Source organism: Cannabis sativa, chromosome X (assembly GCF_029168945.1).
Source record: "Cannabis sativa cultivar Pink pepper isolate KNU-18-1 chromosome X, ASM2916894v1, whole genome shotgun sequence".
In the NCBI taxonomy this organism is placed as follows: Eukaryota; Viridiplantae; Streptophyta; class Magnoliopsida; order Rosales; family Cannabaceae; genus Cannabis; species Cannabis sativa.
Window position 1 is genome coordinate 73,423,509 of NC_083610.1, and position 18,797 is coordinate 73,442,305.

The window sequence follows — 18,797 nt, forward strand, 5'->3', positions numbered from 1 at the left end:
TTTTCAGACACCCAGAAAAACGGCCTGCCTTTTTTTCCTGGCAGCCATGGTGATTTGTGGTTTTTCACCCTAAAAACCAATCAAACCTCCACTAAACCTGCTCAAACCTTCCAAAACATTATAATAACATAAATATAACATATCCCAAGCTTCACATTGCAATAGTTCAATCTCTAACTCAAATTCATATGCTCAAGTGAAAGAAAATCAATTCCTTTAGCTTCTTCAAACACAACACAATCTCAACAGCCATGAAATCAAATAAGACATGCACAAACAAACCTAATTCAACTAAGAAATCATGCTCAGAACTCATCTATGCCTACAGCCCTGAAAACTTACAAAAACTAACAAAAACCTAGCTTTAGAAACCTAGGAATTCACCAAAACATGAGGAGGAACTTACCTCAAGGTTCTAGGTTGGCTTGGGGGTTGAGTTCAGCTTTAAAATGGTAGGTTTGCTGAAGAAAAGAAGTCCCCTAATGGCTGGCTCAAGCTTGCACGAGAGAGAGAAGGAGAGAAGTTGAAGATGGAGAAGTTACTTAGCCTCCAAGTAACTTAAATAATAAAATTTCTCTTCTTTTTCTTTCTTTTCTATTTATTTTTTTAAAAAAAAATATCACAGCCCCTAATAAAATAAAATAAAATAAAATAAAGAATAAAAGATTAATTATTTAAAGAATAATTAAATTACCCTCAAAGCTAAATAATCTCTAAAATAACCTAAGGCATTTTGGTAATTTCACTAATCCATCAACCCGACATTCTAATAAAATTCTAACCTAATCCGGAATATTCTCAAATAATTCTTCCATTAATATCGTGACATTACTAACCACATCGCTAAATTTCCACAATTACCGGGCCCGAAAAATATTTTATTTCAAAATTGATATCCTCGGTACTCACATATCCCAATATAATCTCCGTAATTAATAAATTACGCTATTTATTTCATTGAGTAAATTCTCAATAATTACCCTAAGCAAGATCATAATCTTACTTCGTTATCAAAATAATTACATATTTAATAAAATATGTCTATTTAAATATTATTTATTTTCCGGGATATTACAACTGACCTCAATAAATTTATTTATTACACAATCAAAAGCTCTATTTTTTTTTTTGAATCAAAGTAATTTTTATTCAAAGGCATTCAATTGATACAATAGATTATAAAACAGGAAGAACATCAAGTTCACTAAAAGTACAATTTGGCAAAAAATAAGACCCTCTAGCAACACAATGAGCGACCTTATTTGCAAATCATTTAACAAAAGCTAAAGACACGTTGCTTAACGAAGAGATTAACACATGACAATCTCGAGCTAATAATCCAAATTGAGAAGGCATTTCAATAAAGCTTTTAATAGCTTGAACCACTACCAACGCATCAGTTTCGACTATCACATTAGCCCATTGCTTTCTTTTTATCCAACTTAGTGCTTCTTTGATCCCAATTATTTTTGCAACTTTAGGTTGGACCAAACTAACACGACTTGCAGAGAGAGCCTTGATCAGACAGCCGTTAGAATCACGGGCCACACACCCAAAACCGAACTTATACTATGCTTCAAAAATAGCTCCGTCAACATTCACCTTGACCATATGCCACATTGGTTTCCTCCATTGCTCACTAACATTGTTAATATCGTCAACTAACAATGCACATGTCTTTTGTGATTGAGCATTAGTCCATTAGTCAAGAATAACTCTAGCTGACCGAACCACCTCCAACGCTGAACAAGATCAATTCTTCCACAAAATATCATTTCTAGCTATCCAAATCTTTCAACTGGCCATGGCAACTTCCATCACAATAGCAGCACTTCTAATTTCGGCAAACTCAAAAAACTAGCTGCTATAATCAGTACTCACTAAACCATCCATGGTTATAATTGACAAATTCCAACAAGATTAAGCATAACCACACTCAAGAAGAACATGATGGATAGTCTCGAGAGCCGTATTACAAAACAGACACATACGATCAATATTTACATGCTTAATACTTAATTGTACCTTTGTAGGAAGGCATCCCAAAATAGCACGCCATAAAATGATAAATTTTTGGAGGAACAGCCAGCTGCCATAATGTCTTCCATCCTTCTCGATCCTCCCCAATAGTAGCAGCATTATTACTCCCCTATAGAAATTTGTACACACTTTTCACAGTATAAAATCCAGAAGCTTCTTTGTTCCAATACCACTCATCTCTCTCAACTGTATCACTCGGCTAAATTAGTACAATCAAGTCCCTATCTCTTTTCCTAAACAAATCATTAACCACCTCCAAATCCCAACTTTTTGTGCCCACTGAGAACAGATTGAACACCATCCAATTATCCAAACTAGGATGACTCAAAGTAACATAAGGGTTATCCAAATCGGGCAACCAAGGATCATGTAAAATACTCACTGATTTTCCACTGCCAATTGATCTTCTAACCCCTGTCCGAACCAAATCCTGGGCTTCAAAAAGACTTCGCCAAATAAAGCTAAGACTTTTTCCTAAGGTAGCATTGAGGTAACTACCCAAAGGATAATATCTAGCTTTATAAATTTTACTTACTAAAGAATCTTCATTAGTCAACAACCTCCAACCTTGTATACCTAGAAAAGCAAGGTTATAGTCACGTAGATTCCAAAATCCAATTCCTCGAACATGTTTCTATCGGTAAAGATGATTCCAGCTCACCCAACTCACCCTTTTATTAGCTGATCTTAATTGAGATTTCCACCAAAATTTCGACATCATTCTTTCAAGACTAGAGCAAATTTCTTTTGTGAGTAGAAATATACTCATAGCATAACAAGGCAAAGCTTGGGCAACTGATTTCAACAAAACTTTCTTTCCCGCTTTTGACAGAAATTGGCTCTCCCAACTAAAAATCTTTTTCTGCTTTTTATCTTTAAGAAAGCCAAGAACTGCATTTTTATTTCCTCCCATTATCCAACGCAAACCTAAATAAAAGCTATTATCCAAAGCTTCCACCATGCCCAACATCTCGCACATCCTAGACCGCTCAACAACAACAATATTTTTGCTCAAAAATATTGACTTTGTATAGTTAACTTGTTGTCCCGATGCCATTTCATACACATGAAGGAGATGTAAAATATTTGAAGCTTCATTTTTATTTGCCTTGCAATACACATAGCTATCATCAGCAAATAGTATATGTGAAACTCTTGGAGAACCTCTAGCCACTTCACAGCCCGTGAACCAGTGATTTTGCTCATAAAGTTTCAACAAAGAGGATAAACCTTTCGGCACAAACCAGAAAAAGATAAGGAGATAGTGGATCTCCTTGTCTAATTCCTCTTCCCAGAGTTATAGGGCCCATGACATCCCCCCCATAAGTCACATTATAGCTCACCATAGTAACACAGAAAATAATCAATGAAACTATATGCCTGCTAAACCCCATACGGATCATCATAGCCTCAAGAAATGCCCAACCAACTCGATCATAAGCTTTACTCATATCGAGTTTAAGTGCCATAAAATCCTGCTTTCCCATTCTCTTTCTCTTCAAATAATGCATTATCTCGTAAGAAATTATAATATTATCAGAAATCAAACGACTAGGTAAAAAAGTACTTTGCGTATTTGAAATGACATATGTCAAAGTAACTTTCAACCTATTAGCAATAACTTTTGAGATAACTTTGTAAAGAACATTGCAAAGAGATATAGGACAGAGATCACCCATACACTCATGCAATTTTTTCTTAAAAATCAACACAATATTAGTTTCATTTAAAGATTTAGGAAACACACCCGTTGTAAAGAACGTCCTCAATAATGACACAACATCTTCACCTACAACATTCTAAAATTTCTGGTAGAATCCTAGAGTCATACCGTCAGGTTCAAGCAACCTGTCGAGATGCATTTAAAACAACGCGTGTTTCACCTCATCGACAATAACATGTTCAAGCAGCTTTGCATTTTGCTCCTCAAAAATTATCGTAGGGTACACTCCACCACTCCACTGTAATCGACATCAGCTGCCTCAAAAAGCTGTTGAAAATAATCTGTCACAATTGAAGGTTGATCTTCCTATCCCACCCACGATCCCTCCGAATTTTTTAATCTCTGTATAGAATTGTTTCTTCTTCTCGAGGTAGCCTTCCCATAGAAGTACTTTGAATTTTGATCCCCTTCACGAAGCCATAGCTGCTTACTTCTTTATTTCCAAAATATCTCACGTTGAAGTAAGATATTACTCAGTTTTACCTCTACTTCTTTATAACTTGCTACGGACACAGGATCTCATCCCCTCTTTCAGTGGTGAATTTCAGCTTTACAATCTTGAATTCTTTGTTTGAAATTACCCGAATAGTCTTTTCCCCATTCAAATAACACAGCACCACAGTTTTTAACCTTCTCTATAATAGTGCTTCCCAAAAATAGATTCCAAGTGTCTTCAAAGACCTTGAAGCAAAGGGGTTCTTTCAACCAAGAATTCTCAAACCTGAAGACATTTTGTCTAACAACAGTAACTGAATTCATAGGGATCAAAAGAAGAGGGCAATGGTCAGAGGTAGACACCTCTAAATTGAAGAGCTTGACAGTAGGAAATATATCAAGCCATTGTTGAGAAACAAGAGCTCTATCAATCCAAACTTTAACCCAGTCATTCGTACCACAGCTACGCTCCTAAGTATATGGGTAACCATTCAGCTCTAAATCATGGAGCCCACACTCCTCCAACACTTCACATAAGCCATTAATCAACCAATTTGGGTACCAATTACCCCCTTACTTATCTTGTTAAGAAGTAACATTATTGGAATCACCTATAATGCACCACGGCAAATCGTACTCCTCTCTCAAATTACGGATTAAATTTCTAAGTTCTTCTCCTCAAGTTTCTATTTGATTCCCCATATAGACCAGTAAGCCTCCACTTCCCACGGTCACTTCCTTTAATGGAGACATCAACGTAGTTGGATCCAATAGCCAAGCAAATGAACGTCTTCATTAACTCGCCATAACAATGCAACACCCCCACTCTTACCTTGAACATCAACAGAAATCGCACCCTCAAACCCAATAGACACCCAAAACTTTTCAACAACATCTCTTCTTGACAATGTCTCACACAAAAAAATAAAGTTCGGTTTCTTTTGGACCACAAGGTCCTTAATGAAAGGAAAAGCCCATGGGTTCCCAAGGCCATGGAAATTCCAAGATAAAATGCTCATAATGTTCGGTAGGCCTGTGATCCAAGACCCACCTTGCTCAACTTTTTTGACCCATCACCTACAACACATGTTTAGTCCATAACCAAACCAATAACAACTACCACCTCACCTCTTTCTTTAATACTTTCCATCTCCATACGCCTCCTTTTTGTTTCCAAAATAAGAGTTAATTCTTTATCTTTTGCATTGACTTTTGTCAATGACTTTAATCCCTCCATCATACCCCGATTGAGTATCAAAATCAATATGTCCACCATTACTCCCATCGATTTTCTTTCCTAAACTTTCAGAGCCCCCATCTCTGCTAGAAATTGTGGAATCAATTTCCATAATTCTAGCAATGTTAGCTACCCCTCCATCTGAACCATCCCGCTGGCAAGTTTCACCACCTATCACCATCAGAGTTTCTTCGTTCCCTGTTCGCAGTCATTGTGCACCAATAAGATAATTTTTCTTTCTCATCTGTGCTCTCATTCCGATACCATAAGGTTTGACAATTTGATCCACATCTTGATTAAAACGTTTAGTACAAAATCGTTCCGAATGGCTAATGATACCGCAGATGAAATAGAAGGTAGAGAGATGCTCGTACTTGAACATGGCCCAAATCCACTCTCCATTCTCCTTACACAGCTTCATTCGACGCTTTAAGGGCTTCTCAACATCAACAGTAGCAAGCACCCATAGGTATTCTCTCCAAATGCCATTGAAGTTTTTAGAATCTGATTTTGACATAGGTCTCAATATAGCCCCTTGCACTCCTTACCACCTTACCCATCATGAACTATGTTCTCAAATCGTGGATTTTCACCCACATGTCCAGTTTATGCAAATGAACTGCTTTGAACTTTCACCACGTTTAAACCGATGAAACACCAATGGAAACTTATTAAAAGTCCATGGGCTACTGTCTATAACACCTTGTATATCAAATTCATGATAAAATTGAAATATATACAAGTTAGTATCCAATTCTTTGATATACACTCCCTTACCTGGATGCCATAACGAAGTCATCATATGTCTCATTGCATCAAAATCAATTGATCTACCCGTGAGAAACTTCCCCACCAAACACCATCGATCATCAAATGCCAGTTCACCCCCCTCTAAATCTCCTGCAATCAGTTCCCTTCTTCCTCTTCATCCAGTTGTATTTGTGCATAACTCTCTTCAAGAACATGTGTAGGTTGACTACTCGACGCCATGATTCAAACAAAAAGACACCACAACAAACTAACAAATAACATGTCAGATAAGAAGACTTTTTAAAGAGTAGGCTCAGCACGGCCCGTAGAACTAGTATTTTTGTGTCGTGTTTTACTCGTGTCGGCCTGTATTTTTTAAACAGACTTAAATTCGTGTTTTACTTTTTCATATTTTCTTTTATAATTACTAAATTATATGTATATTTTAAAGTTTTAGTTATATTTATATAACTTTTGAACAATATTTTGTAGATAATCATATAAAAAATTAACATTATTAGAATTTGAATATTTAATCATAAATACTCAAATTTTTATATCACATCCTATAAATAAATTAATATATAATTTTAACTTTTCATGTTTTAGTAGTTTTAATTTAAGAATTATAATATTCAGTATTATATTTTAGTTTTATTATTATTTTAACTTATTTATAATTGATAAATTCATATCTTATTATTAATAAATTATAATATCTTTTAATATGTCGTGTCATGCTTTTCGAACTTGTTCTGTGTCGTATTTTTTGAGTTAGTCTATTCGTGCTTACGTGTCGTGCCTTTCGTGCTTCTCGTATCGTGTTGTACTTAAGAAAATATTTTTCGTGTCATGTTGTGCCAATTTGTAGCATCGTATCGTGTTGTGCCCCAGCCTATAATTTTTCGTGTCTAGTCGGGCACGTGCCGTCAAAAAGCTGAGCCTGTATTTACATCATTTTTCTGAATTCTGAAAATCACAAATTTTTTATGTCTGAGGATATATTTGCGATGGTGTCAAGAGAATATAATTTTTTGGCAACGTCTAACAATGTATTTGCGATAGTACTAAAAAGCATACTTTTGGGGGAAAATTGATATCAAATGATGCATTACTGCATTTACAATGGTGTCCAAAGAAGTCTGATGATGCATTTACCAATTTTTGGCTAGAAAAAAAAAAACCCCAAAGCATTTACAATGCTGCCAGTAAAACATGATTTATATTTATTTTTGGTGAAATTGATGTACAACAATGCATTTGCAATGCACTTGTGATGGTGCCATGAAAACATGTTAAATGATGTTTTTTTGTGATGATGTAAGAAAGACATTTTTTTGGCAAAAAACGAATCTAACGATGTATTTTTGATGCATTTACGATGTATTATTGTCGCATTTGTGATGAAATATTTTTAGAACTTTGATGATCCAGAAATTTTCACAAAATTCTTTAATTTTTATATATTTTCTCAAATCTATACATTTTCAATGTAAGTCCAAATTTAGAGTGTTGGACAATAGCTTCAATGATTCTTTAATGAGGGCTTATTTAATAGTGTTAAATGTATTTATTTATTTTCCTTATTAAGCATCCTTGTACGTATAATTTTCTTATGGGCCATCCCTACACCACAGTTAAATTATGAGCATCATTTTTTGCCTTAAAATTCACGTCTTCACAAGACTCACTAGACCATCGTTAGGCATTAATAATCAAATTTTTATAGTGAAAGAAAAGATTATAAGTGGTTTAGGGAGATAGAAAGATACAGTTTATGAGACAAAATAAAGAAAGTGTTTGAATTGAGAAGAGCAATTTTATCAATTGTATACCAAAGTACAGTTTTTAGAGAGTTTTAAAGTTTAGCATACTAATTATGGTATAACTTAGGCATCAAGGTTTACTATTTAATTATGGTATAATAACATGCATACTTAAATTTCCATATAACACCTGGGCCCAGTTAGGTCACCACAAGCACACACAAATAGTAATCAACAGAAGAATACTTGTATAAATAATCAAGATTGTTTATCAATTATGAAAAGAAGAAAAACAACCATGGGTTATAGCCCCGGTAAAACAATAATTTACATAATCTCGCTAACTAGTAATATCCCCCTTCCCTGGCCAATTTGTAACCTTATATTCAGTAACCAAAACCGTTTCCTACATAATCCTCATCACTACTAAAAGACTCCACCAACTGACTATCATCTCCATCATCATCATCATCACCATCTGTTACAATCTCCAGTAATCCAGGGCCCCCCTCGAAATCTACATAATCCCCATCGTCATCATCGTCATCCTCAAGACCCGTCAAACTATCAACATCATCGTCGTCATCAGAATCATTGCTCATATCATCAATGTCGGTATCCCCATCCCCATCAAGATCTGGACCAAGTAAGGGATCAATGTCACCATCATCATCTTCATCGTCGTCATCGTCTTCCTCTTCACTCTCAGCATCATCCGGATCAGAATCATCATCAGTTGGTCTTCGACGACCGACCTCATACACCCTGGCTGCAGCAAACATCTCATCCTGATCATCCATTGTAATCAACCCAAGAAAAGAATCAGTAGGCTCCGCAGCAAAGTCGAGGACACAACGATCCACAGGGATTGTAGCAATCTCAGAGTAGTTAACTGCGTCCACTGTCCTGAAAGCACAAAACAGAGGATGCTTCATCCGACGTGTGTTGAACGATGACATTACATCCTCAAGATTTCTCCTCAGAATTGCATAGATTACATCACCACGTGCGTTAAACGTAATTGATGTTTGGTCGAGTGAAGGAACACTACGGAGGAGTCTATACTTTCTAAGATCCCAAACCTCAGAGTTGATAATGACCTATTCAGAAAATAGAAAAAGATGAATGTCATTCTTAGTATCAAGTATCAACAGACAAAGCACTTGCAAGACAAAGATTAAACTCATCTTACAAATAAGAAACATATTTTGAAACAAGTGAAATTGTCAAGCCGGACACCCAAAACAACATAATAAACTAGGATGTAAACCATTATCCCTCTGCTATAGGTCACATTAATTTATTTTTTTTATATGGGCTTCCAAAATTTAGTACAGGTAGTATTGCATTATTCCCATACCTCATTCCCAGCAGGATGAAAGCCGCCCCCACCATAATCCGTAAACTGATCAAAGTGATGAACAGGATTGGTTATCCGCCTGTCCCACAGTACTCCATTCCATAACAACATAGTGTCAGTGGGATTGAAGTGTACATTTGAATAGAAATGAGACCGACCCAGTGAATTGGCTAATGTGTCCGACAGTTTCAGTACCAACTGGCAAGTCTGGATATCATATAGGAGAATGTCTCTTCGACCTGGCTCTGCTGGCAAAGCTGCAAAAATGTCTACAGAGTTGCTAAATCTTGCAGCCTTGCACCCTTCAAATGAATTTGTGGGCCCTCCACCAATAGCAGATGCATCCCACAACCTCACCTCCTGAGAACTAGAAGAAAGGACCAGTTGGGTCTCCCCTGATAGATAGGACTGTACAGTAGTCAAAGGAAACTGGTGGCTTGCGCAGCTCTCCAATACGCTGCTGCTATTTGTGTCAAAAATTTTGAGCTCTCCAGAATGGGTTCCTACCGCAATATGAGATGAGTCACTGAGAAATGTAATGCACGTCAAAGGGGCACTAGTTTCATCCCGACAAGTTCGCCATGGCCGGAATCTGCTGTACACAAATTGACGATCTCTGCGATTCCCATGAACCCCACCATACATACTTTTAAACTCTCGTGTACCAAGACGAGCCGTTACATTAGAAGGAGCTTCCAGGCTGCGTCTTGGTTCAGGACAAACATGGGTGTTTAAGAGAGAGAGTGGTGGGAGTGTTGTTATAGGAGCAGGGCACTGACGATGTTGGTGCTTTAAATACTGTATAACGAGGGAGTCTAGAGTCAACCGCTCTGTGTTACTGTTCTGAATTTCACCGTGAAGCCCAATTTGGGAGGATGGTGTCACCATACCCATGTAGGTATTGCAAAATTGAGTATCATCCACGAATTCTGATGTAGATCCACTTGCTACTGGACGTCCATGATCTCTCAAGCTAGAACTAGGTGAGAGGAAACCCATGGAATCAAATGATAAACCAATTTTACGTCCAGTATTTGGTGTTGGATAAGTAGGTGATTTAAAGCCTTGCTCACTAGTGTGGAGACGTTTTCCAAGAGAAGACATGAACCCAGAATCCTTTAAATCAGATAATTTACGCTTTGCTGGCAACAGGATTGGAGTTTTACATTGAGATTCTGCATCCATATTAGATTTTAACAAGGACTCTGATGGAGTTTCTGATACACCAGTATACTGTTTCGAAGCACTAAGCATCTTCCTAACTGATGCTGCGTACAAATCACTTCTAGTCTGTGAGCCTAAACTTGGTGAGAAAAGTAATTGTTTCTTCTTCGGAAAATTGAAGCTGGGGCTACACTTTAAACTTGCATCCTCATCCAACGCAATAAGCTTTGATTTGTTGGTGAGAAATCCACAAGGCGTACGACCAGAGGGCCACTGAAATTGTATAGAGGAGCCCTCTTGTGAGGAAGCCTGGTGTGCTAGAGAGGAAGGAGCAGCCAAAGATGGCAAAGGTGTCAACTGGGCCTCTTTAAGCAGTGTTGAAGCAGTTGAACCCAGACCAGATGCCTGTAAATGTTCGTGAATTAGGAGTAAAAGTTCCCTGAAATTAAGAAGAGCACAGAAAAGCCAAGTCAGCATCAGAAAGGGAAACTCCAACGTAAGAAAAATCAGTTAGATAATTTACTACTTTGAAACTACAGTGAAAACTAAGCACCTTGAATGATATGTTATTGGGGTGGCAGCGGCTATAGCTGCTCTTTCTATGCGCCTCAGCGTAGGGGTTGCAGCATCAGTAGCAGCCAACGTACTAGCACGCCCTGAGTTTGTTACAATCTACAAATAGATGCCACATTATGAAGTTAACCATCAATAAAATGACTTAACATTAGAGAAGGACAAAAGTCAACAAAATAAGAATATCCATAAGCAACCTCAAATAATTAAAGAAAACATCTGCCTACCCCGATTAACTCAATTGCTGCCTGAGAAAGTTCACCTTGCCACCTCCCTTGATCAGTTCCAAGTGTTTGAGTGCTTGAATCTCGAATAAGCTCCGAAAGCTTTTTCCCAACCTACAAACACCATTATGTTTGATAACACCCTTGATCAGTTACACAAATAACCTAGTTTTTCTTTTACGAAGGAAAAAAAAAAAGAGGTAATATTTGACAACATAATATATCACTAAAAAAACAAAAAGCTCTGAACGTGATAAAAGTGATGTATCAATATTAGCAAACAGATTAAAGTAATTTCTTACATCTAAGTTCTAACAAACCTAGTTAGCAATAAAGCCTATCATCAAAATCCATAGTTATCATGAAAATTCTACTTTCAAAGTTTCATCAAAACCAAAATCAAAATCATTAATTTTCTCCCCAATTCAGTATAAACTTGTATTGATACTGCAAGTATCTTCCACTAAAGTACAACTCGCAGTCGCAGCTTATTAATATTCTCTTCAGACCTTGTTATTTATGAGCCTATAGAGTGCTTAACCAGAAGCAAATTAATCCCTCTAGAAGGTGTGTTTGCATAGGGTGGGATTGATGTAAGACTCTGCACCAGTATTGAAGTAAACGAACTAACAGATTTTTTTTGATCTTTAAGCTACATATTTTTCCTAGCTATGAATCTTCAACGTCCAGTTCACCAATATATAAATTAAAATTTTATCAAACCTGAAGCTTTGTCAATATGTGTGCAATAGCATCATCTCTTGCTAAACCAAGTAGAACTCGGCAAGCAAGTGCACGGAGACAATCAAGAGCAGCAGGAGGTGAATAAACACGCGGTTGAAGAAGATGCAGCAGAACTTTTATACCATTATTGGCACGAACAGCCTCTCGCGCCTGACGATATCCCTGTTCTAATTGTGCAGCAAGACCAGCACAACCAGCTCCAACACCTAAAGATATTCTACGATCTCCAACCAACCCTGAAGTTGGTGTGGAGGGTGGAGCCTGTGCATTGCTACTGTTGGATTGTGTACTGAGTGCTGCTGCACTGCCTCGATCGATACTAGTGGATTCTCCACCACGATCATTATGGCTGGACACATTCATAGCTCGATCTGAGACACTTCGCTCTATGTTTCTATCTCTATTCTCCACACCAGGGCCATTTATTTGTGCAGCAACAGACTGTTGGCCATGAGCAGGTAAAGGAGGTTTATTGCTGAGTGAAGGAGGAGGGCAAACAAGATTAACCAACACATTTAGTGCAGGCTGAATGATCTGCAAAGTTGCAAATAAAATATTAGAATAACTGAAAACGCTCAAGTTGGACCAAACATCAGTGAAAAATGATGCAGAAAACATCCTTACCTCTGGGACTACATAGCTGCTGGCAACACTAGCTGCATCCAAGATTACTGCTACCGCCACACGATTGTTGCTCAAAGTGGCATTTACAATCATCTTGCGGCTGCTAGGTACCAGTGTAACAATATGAAGTACACCCAATGCGTATTGAAGTAAATCATGCAGGTAACGCTCAACAGGTGGAGCCTGCAGAAGAAAAACTCAATATGAATGACTAGATAAGGCAGAAAAATCAAAAGACAGGTCTGCCACTTTAAAAGGCAGCAAAAGTGGAACCTAAGAATTATACCTGACATAATTCCAGCATAGTAATATGACCATTCAATGCTAAAAACTTCTCAACTGAAGGCCATCGAGTTCTAACAAATGCAGGACCCAACTTACGGTCCTTCTGAAGCTGCACAAATACAGCATCCATAGCCTCATTACTGATGTCAAGTGGCTTGTAGGCTGCCCTGACACTAGGAATACTCCTAGCTGCACTTCGGGTGCTTTTATTTGGACGAATGGAATCCACAAGTAAAAGAAGATGAGCCCTAAAATATTGCCGCAGAGCTACACAGGTATGATAAGCTATTTGCTTCTCTGATGATGTCAGAACTTCTGCAGGTGACCGATCACGGAGTGATCCTGCACTAGAATTTACTCCTGACCTTACAGATGCGGCATCATTTAAAAGAGAGAGTAATCTCTGTAAGCCATCCTGAGAATCAAAAGCATCAAGAACAGCTCTGAAAACAAATGCAGCAGAAAAGAATACAGCTGCATTCTTCCTCGCTTGATCCTGCGGACACTCAAGAAGCTGAAGAGCTAACTCAACCAACTGGTGCACAACATCTGAAGGAAGAGCACAGACACGTTCCATAATCCCCTGCATAGAAAGGAATCAATTGCAGCAGCAGCAAGATGAGCTAAGCAATGGAAATATATGTGTACACCTGTAAAAACTATTCACTAAGTTCCATTACCTGGAGTGAACCAATAGTGAACAGGCAAGAGGAAAGACCAAAGAAGGTTTGAGCAACTCTGGGGACAGCAAGTAGTTTCTGCATACCACCGCGATCCACAAATAGTGCTGCAAATTTTCGATGAGCAGCCAAGGCACATATGAGCTTCATTATGTCAGGCAAAAGCATTGCAACCTCCAATGGCTTTGTATGTTTCAAATTCCTTTGTAATAATGCTAGACAAACATCTACCCCTTTTTCGTGTAGTACAGGCCCAAGAACTTCAACATATTCCCCAAGACTTTCAAGGCACTGAATGCAGTATTTTTCTCTTAACTTAGCAAGGGATTCAACATCTGGGATAAAATATTCTTCAACCTCCACATTCGTTTCTGGTTCTGTGACATTTGAGTTCATTGAATCTGCCTCCGTACTTCTGGAGCTCCTGCCACCAGCCAATGGGATGTTAAGAAATGGTAACTCAACTGCATTTACAATAAAGACAAAAACAAAGTCACCTACCTAACTTCAGTTACATTGGCAGCATCAATGACAGTGGATGCTGCCTTGGAGGCAGCCAAAACTGCAGCTTCTTCATTATTTGTTATTTTGAATTCCTGCATATAAAAAGTAGCAAACAGCAAGTAAAGAACCACGCAAGTTTAAGTCAAAGAGAAGTAAGATAGACTCTGCAATACCTCTAAAGCTGCACTTTTGACAACTTCAGCAGCAGCATCCCCAGCTGCTCTAACAGCTTCTTCAGGTGCATTGGCTGCTCTAGCTTCAGCTTCAGCAGATCTAACAGCTTTTCTCACCAAATCAGAAAAGTCTGTAGCTCCAACTCTGCATCCTTGGAAGCACTCATCATTATCTCCTCTTTCCAACAGTAAAATATCACAAGTATTTTTTCCCAGAAACTTCTTAGCATCTGACACTTTTTTAACATCTGAAGTTTTTGATGAACTCTTTTCTCTTGTACTTCGTCCTAGTCCCACTCGGCTACCTGATCCTGGTGAGGTCACTACCTGTTCATTGTCAACAGAGCCCTCTGTAGATCTTCCCTTCCCTCTAGATTTTACTGATCCACGACTAACTTTACGCCTAGAGGAATCATCTTTCGCATTTTCATCAAAATCAACAAACTTGGTCTTCACATCACGCACATCATGAGTATGCCATCTGTCATCACCATCATTCATTAGTTCTCTTCCATCAGCTTCTCCAGGTTCTTGACCACATATGCTTCTTTCCTGATCCCTCTCTCCACTTTGGTCATCTAAAGACTTGTCATCAATAATCCTTGAATCGTCAAGATGAGTAGTTTCTGAAACCTGCCTAGCCTTACTCCGAGTTTCATCTCTTCCTCTTGTGCAGATAGCACAAGACCCATTCTTACTTTCAGTTAAGTGACCAGAATCTTTCTGACTAATACTTATCTCCCCAAGGACTCGAACCCGAAGGTAACGCATAAGCTTGGCAGATAGTTTAGATGTCAAAACATCTTCCACAATTGGGCCACCGCTGAAATTAAATTGAACATCATATATATGAACTACAAAACTATAAAAAAAACTGATGAGAGCTGAAAACAAAATATCATTAGCCTATTATTCTTACACTGATAGAAAATAAGCAAGGAGTCCTGTAGAATAGGTCTTCGACATTTCAAAATCTGAGGCCTTTCTCACAAGATCATGCTTTGAACTGTGATCTTCCCCCAAGAAGTTGACAGCGTCATCCATCACTCTATCTTTAATGGAGTCCATTACAGCGTCTTCAAACACGTGAGGATGCTGTGCCACATTACATGAGTAAGGCTTTCAAATAATAATGACCCAATGAAATTTAATTAAGGAGGGGAAAACTCTTACAATCCATGTCACTGAACAGCTGAGAAGAAGCCTTGCAGAGGCTGCCTGGACAGAGGGAGCATAACGTGATTCGGATAAATATGTTGAAGATATCAATTCAAAAAAATCATCATTCTCCTGGAGAAAAACAAACCCCCAAAAAAATAACACTTCAGTAAACCAAATTCCATACCATTAACTATCCACTCAAATTCACATATCCTCACTGAATTCCATCCCAAATGATAGGAAGGGATTAACACAAGCTAGAAAAGCTACCCGAATTACAGTTCCCAGTCGTCCAATGTTATGAGAAGCACGACTATTGCTGGAGGCATGGCCATTCTCTTCCATGAATCTGCATTTTTTTTAACCAAAAACAGAAATTAACTACAAAAATTTAGTGGAACAAAAGCAATATAAAATGTATATTAGGAAATATCACAAAGCCTCTACAAAAGCTCAAAAACTGTTGGAAATCATAATCACAGTCTACTTAAGATGTTTTTCCAAAAAATGAAATGCATAGCATACAATAAGGAAAGCTAAACCCATCGTATTTAAGGTTAGTGGGTAATCTTAACCTTTTATCTATGATTCTATTCTCTTCTATTCTTCCTGAAGCATCACTGTGCATCAACAACTACCACACATTTCCTAACCTCTCAATATTTTATTATAAGTTTCTCTTCGTCAGATCACTTACAATTTATTATTCTATAGTGTATCCAATATAAACCTGAACTCTCATGATACACAGCAAAAAATAAGTTTCTACGTCAGATATAAGACAAGTCACAAAGCTAGAATTCTGAAGATATCACCTGGAAAATTCCAAATATATTCTAAACATCATAATGGGATTAATAACTTGGGTCTTGTTGATAGAAGCCAAGAAGCAAGAGTCCTTGATAACAATCTAGTTCTCTACAACTTTCTAAAGCAAAAGTAGGCTTCGAGAATCACAGTAATTCCTTTACCGTCTTCAACAAACAGCACACCCCCACCCCCACAACACCAAACCCCTTTTTCCCTCCCCATTTCAAAATCTCGTATAAAAAATATAGAAAAGAAGAGAAACATTGTATAATATAGTCTTATACAATTACCACTCAAAAAACATACGTAAGCTACTAAATGAATTCTGTTAGGATAATTGCTAGTAGAACAACAGTGTTCTCTTAGTTTTTACGAAAAGCCAACGTACCGATAATTACACTTCTAAACCTTGTAATCCAAACAAAAGTTTAAAGTAAATATTCTACAAATATTACCACATAACGAATAACTTCAAATAAATAAATAATCGAGCTAATAAAACAGGAAAAAAAAACAAGCACATTGAGATTCCGATAATGATTGAGGCGGAGCAAGTGAGGGACCACCCCCACCCCAAAATAAAAAAAGACTTACTTGGACTCTTCAGTTTCAAAAAGGGAGGCAAGTGCATGGAGGACAATAGGGTTAGGGTTATCAGGCGAAGAAGTAACCTTCTCCATCAACTTCTGAACTTTGGCAATCATTTCGTCGTCTTCATTTTTTGGTTCTTCGTCCTCTTCTTCCCCTTCTTCTTCTTCTTCCTCCTCTTCATCATCTACTCCTTCTTGTAATTGAGATTCCGATAAAGATTGAGGCAGAGGAAGTGGGGGACCACCTTCGCCTTGCTCTTGGGGTTGAGTGGGTTGTTCATCCCTCGCCGCCTCCTCCATATAAACCTTAAAAGATAACAATTGTAATTAGGGTTAATTATTTTCAATATATACATTTGCGTATAAAAAAAAAATTGTATTATGATGTAAGAATTTGGAGTTGCAGAGACTTTATATCTATATCTTACTTATATAATCAATGCCTATCTAACTACAAATTATCTCTCTCTCTCTCTCTCCATTCAACAACACAACATTGTTCCAGTCCAGGTAACTTATTCGTCACAATGAGTAGTTAAAATAATTATAATTCAAATTGCCAAGAAACACCATAAATTAGATATTATGTCACCAAACACTTCATGCAGACAAAGATATAGAATTATCCCAAACTTAAACACAGTACTGAAATAAAATATATGTAGGAACAAACACCATACACATGGGATTCACATGAACGAAACAGATTTTTTCACTGAACCAAAATCAGAAAATTATGAAAGTTTCTTTTGCCCTGGTCCTTACGTTCCAAATGTAAAGATATTGAGAACAAAACTCGGAACCATACAGAACAGAACAAAATCTTGTATGATTATTAACACACATATTACAAACTAATCATGACAAAACCTAACTTATTATTAAAAAGAAGAAAAAAGAAAAAGAAAAGAGAACTAAATAATAGCTAAATCACATTCTTTAGAATGCCAATGTAGAACTCTGTACAAAACAGAGAGAATCAGTTGAGAAAACTCAAACAACCAGAAAAAGTTTCCCCCGTCGTCTCTCTGTAATTAATCCCTCAAAACAGTAAGTACAGTACCTGTTGCAAGTAAAACAATTGTTTTTCCGGCCAATAAGTGAAACGGAACTCGTCCTGTCCGATCTCCGATCTCCGATCAGTGGCTTGAGCGAGGTTGATAATATTTCTAGGGTACGGCTGATGAGTTTAGTGACAGAACCGAAAGAAAGCCAAAAAGGCCGATAGAGAGAGAGAGAGAGAGAAGAAATTGTCCTAAGAAACCGACTTCGATTTATAAATGGGCTTTCTCACATTGGGCTCCCAACCAATACAACATAGGACCCACTCTTACATTTTTCTTTAATTTGTATATATTTATAAAAAAAAAAATAATGAACACAATAATTTCACTGTCTTTGTTTTGTGAGCATTGTTACTACAAGGCAAGTAACTAGCACTGCTAAAAGTGGTGTTTATGTATTTAATAAAAAATATTAAATTAAATTATATAAAATTTAATATTTAATTATACTAATAACAATATTAATAAACATCACTTAATAATTTTTAGCATTTTTCTTATTTTATTCATATTACACTCACATCTGATATAATAAAAAAAATTTAAAATATTTAAATAATTAAATTAAAAACATGTCAGATGCTCTAAATTTTTTTTGTATTTTAAAGTTTTTTTAAAATTTACAATTTATGTTCTATATTTATAGAATACTAAAAAACAACCTACGGTTCGCGTGCAGTTTATAAAAAATTTTAAATCATATATGTAAAATATTATATGTTGTGGCAACATAAAAACAAGAGAAATTTACGGCATAAATACTATAAATTTTTAATTTTATACACTTAAATATTATATTTTTTTTTACGGATTAAATACCAAACGTTGTGTTTTACATCTTTCCATTATTCAGTTACTTATAAAAAAGAGTACACGTGTAAGACTCAAAT

At 36.9% G+C, this 18,797-nt stretch overlaps 2 protein-coding genes across 2 annotated transcripts; both read right to left on the minus strand.

The window, feature by feature from the left end:
* Positions 1 to 4,294: 4,294 nt before the first annotated feature.
* LOC115695018 (uncharacterized) lies at positions 4,295 to 4,797 on the minus strand. Its single transcript, XM_030622119.1, has 2 exons — positions 4,768 to 4,797; positions 4,295 to 4,669 (listed from the first exon to the last, which is right to left on the minus strand). Exons 1-2 carry the CDS (start codon positions 4,795 to 4,797, stop codon positions 4,295 to 4,297), a joined length of 405 nt encoding a protein of 134 aa, XP_030477979.1.
* Positions 4,798 to 8,176: 3,379 nt separating this feature from the next.
* Positions 8,177 to 18,108, minus strand: LOC115697395 (DDB1- and CUL4-associated factor homolog 1). Its single transcript, XM_030624380.2, has 15 exons — positions 17,907 to 18,108; positions 16,848 to 17,149; positions 15,714 to 15,792; positions 15,456 to 15,572; positions 15,202 to 15,377; positions 14,283 to 15,105; positions 14,107 to 14,201; positions 13,606 to 14,029; positions 12,927 to 13,508; positions 12,641 to 12,823; positions 11,996 to 12,550; positions 11,276 to 11,386; positions 11,029 to 11,147; positions 9,312 to 10,914; positions 8,177 to 9,051 (listed from the first exon to the last, which is right to left on the minus strand). The coding sequence occupies exons 2-15, from the start codon at positions 17,141 to 17,143 to the stop codon at positions 8,338 to 8,340; spliced, it is 5,877 nt and encodes a 1,958-aa protein (XP_030480240.1). The 5' UTR covers positions 17,144 to 17,149; positions 17,907 to 18,108; the 3' UTR covers positions 8,177 to 8,337.
* Between the last annotated feature and the right edge of the window lie 689 nt (positions 18,109 to 18,797).

Coding starts and splice junctions, on each gene's coding strand:
- LOC115695018 (XM_030622119.1), bottom strand. CDS start 4,797: ATGTTACTTCTTAACAAGATAAGTAAGGGG. Junction 4,670..4,767: donor TTAACAAGATAAGTAAGGGG/GTAATTGGTACC, acceptor CCATATACTTAG/GAGCGTAGCTGTGGTACGAA.
- LOC115697395 (XM_030624380.2), bottom strand. CDS start 17,143: ATGGAGGAGGCGGCGAGGGATGAACAACCCACTCAACCCCAAGAGCAA. Junction 15,106..15,201: donor CTTGCTTATTTTCTATCAGT/GTAAGAATAATA, acceptor ATTTAATTTCAG/CGGTGGCCCAATTGTGGAAG. Junction 10,915..11,028: donor CCAATAACATATCATTCAAG/GTGCTTAGTTTT, acceptor TCTTAATTTCAG/GGAACTTTTACTCCTAATTC.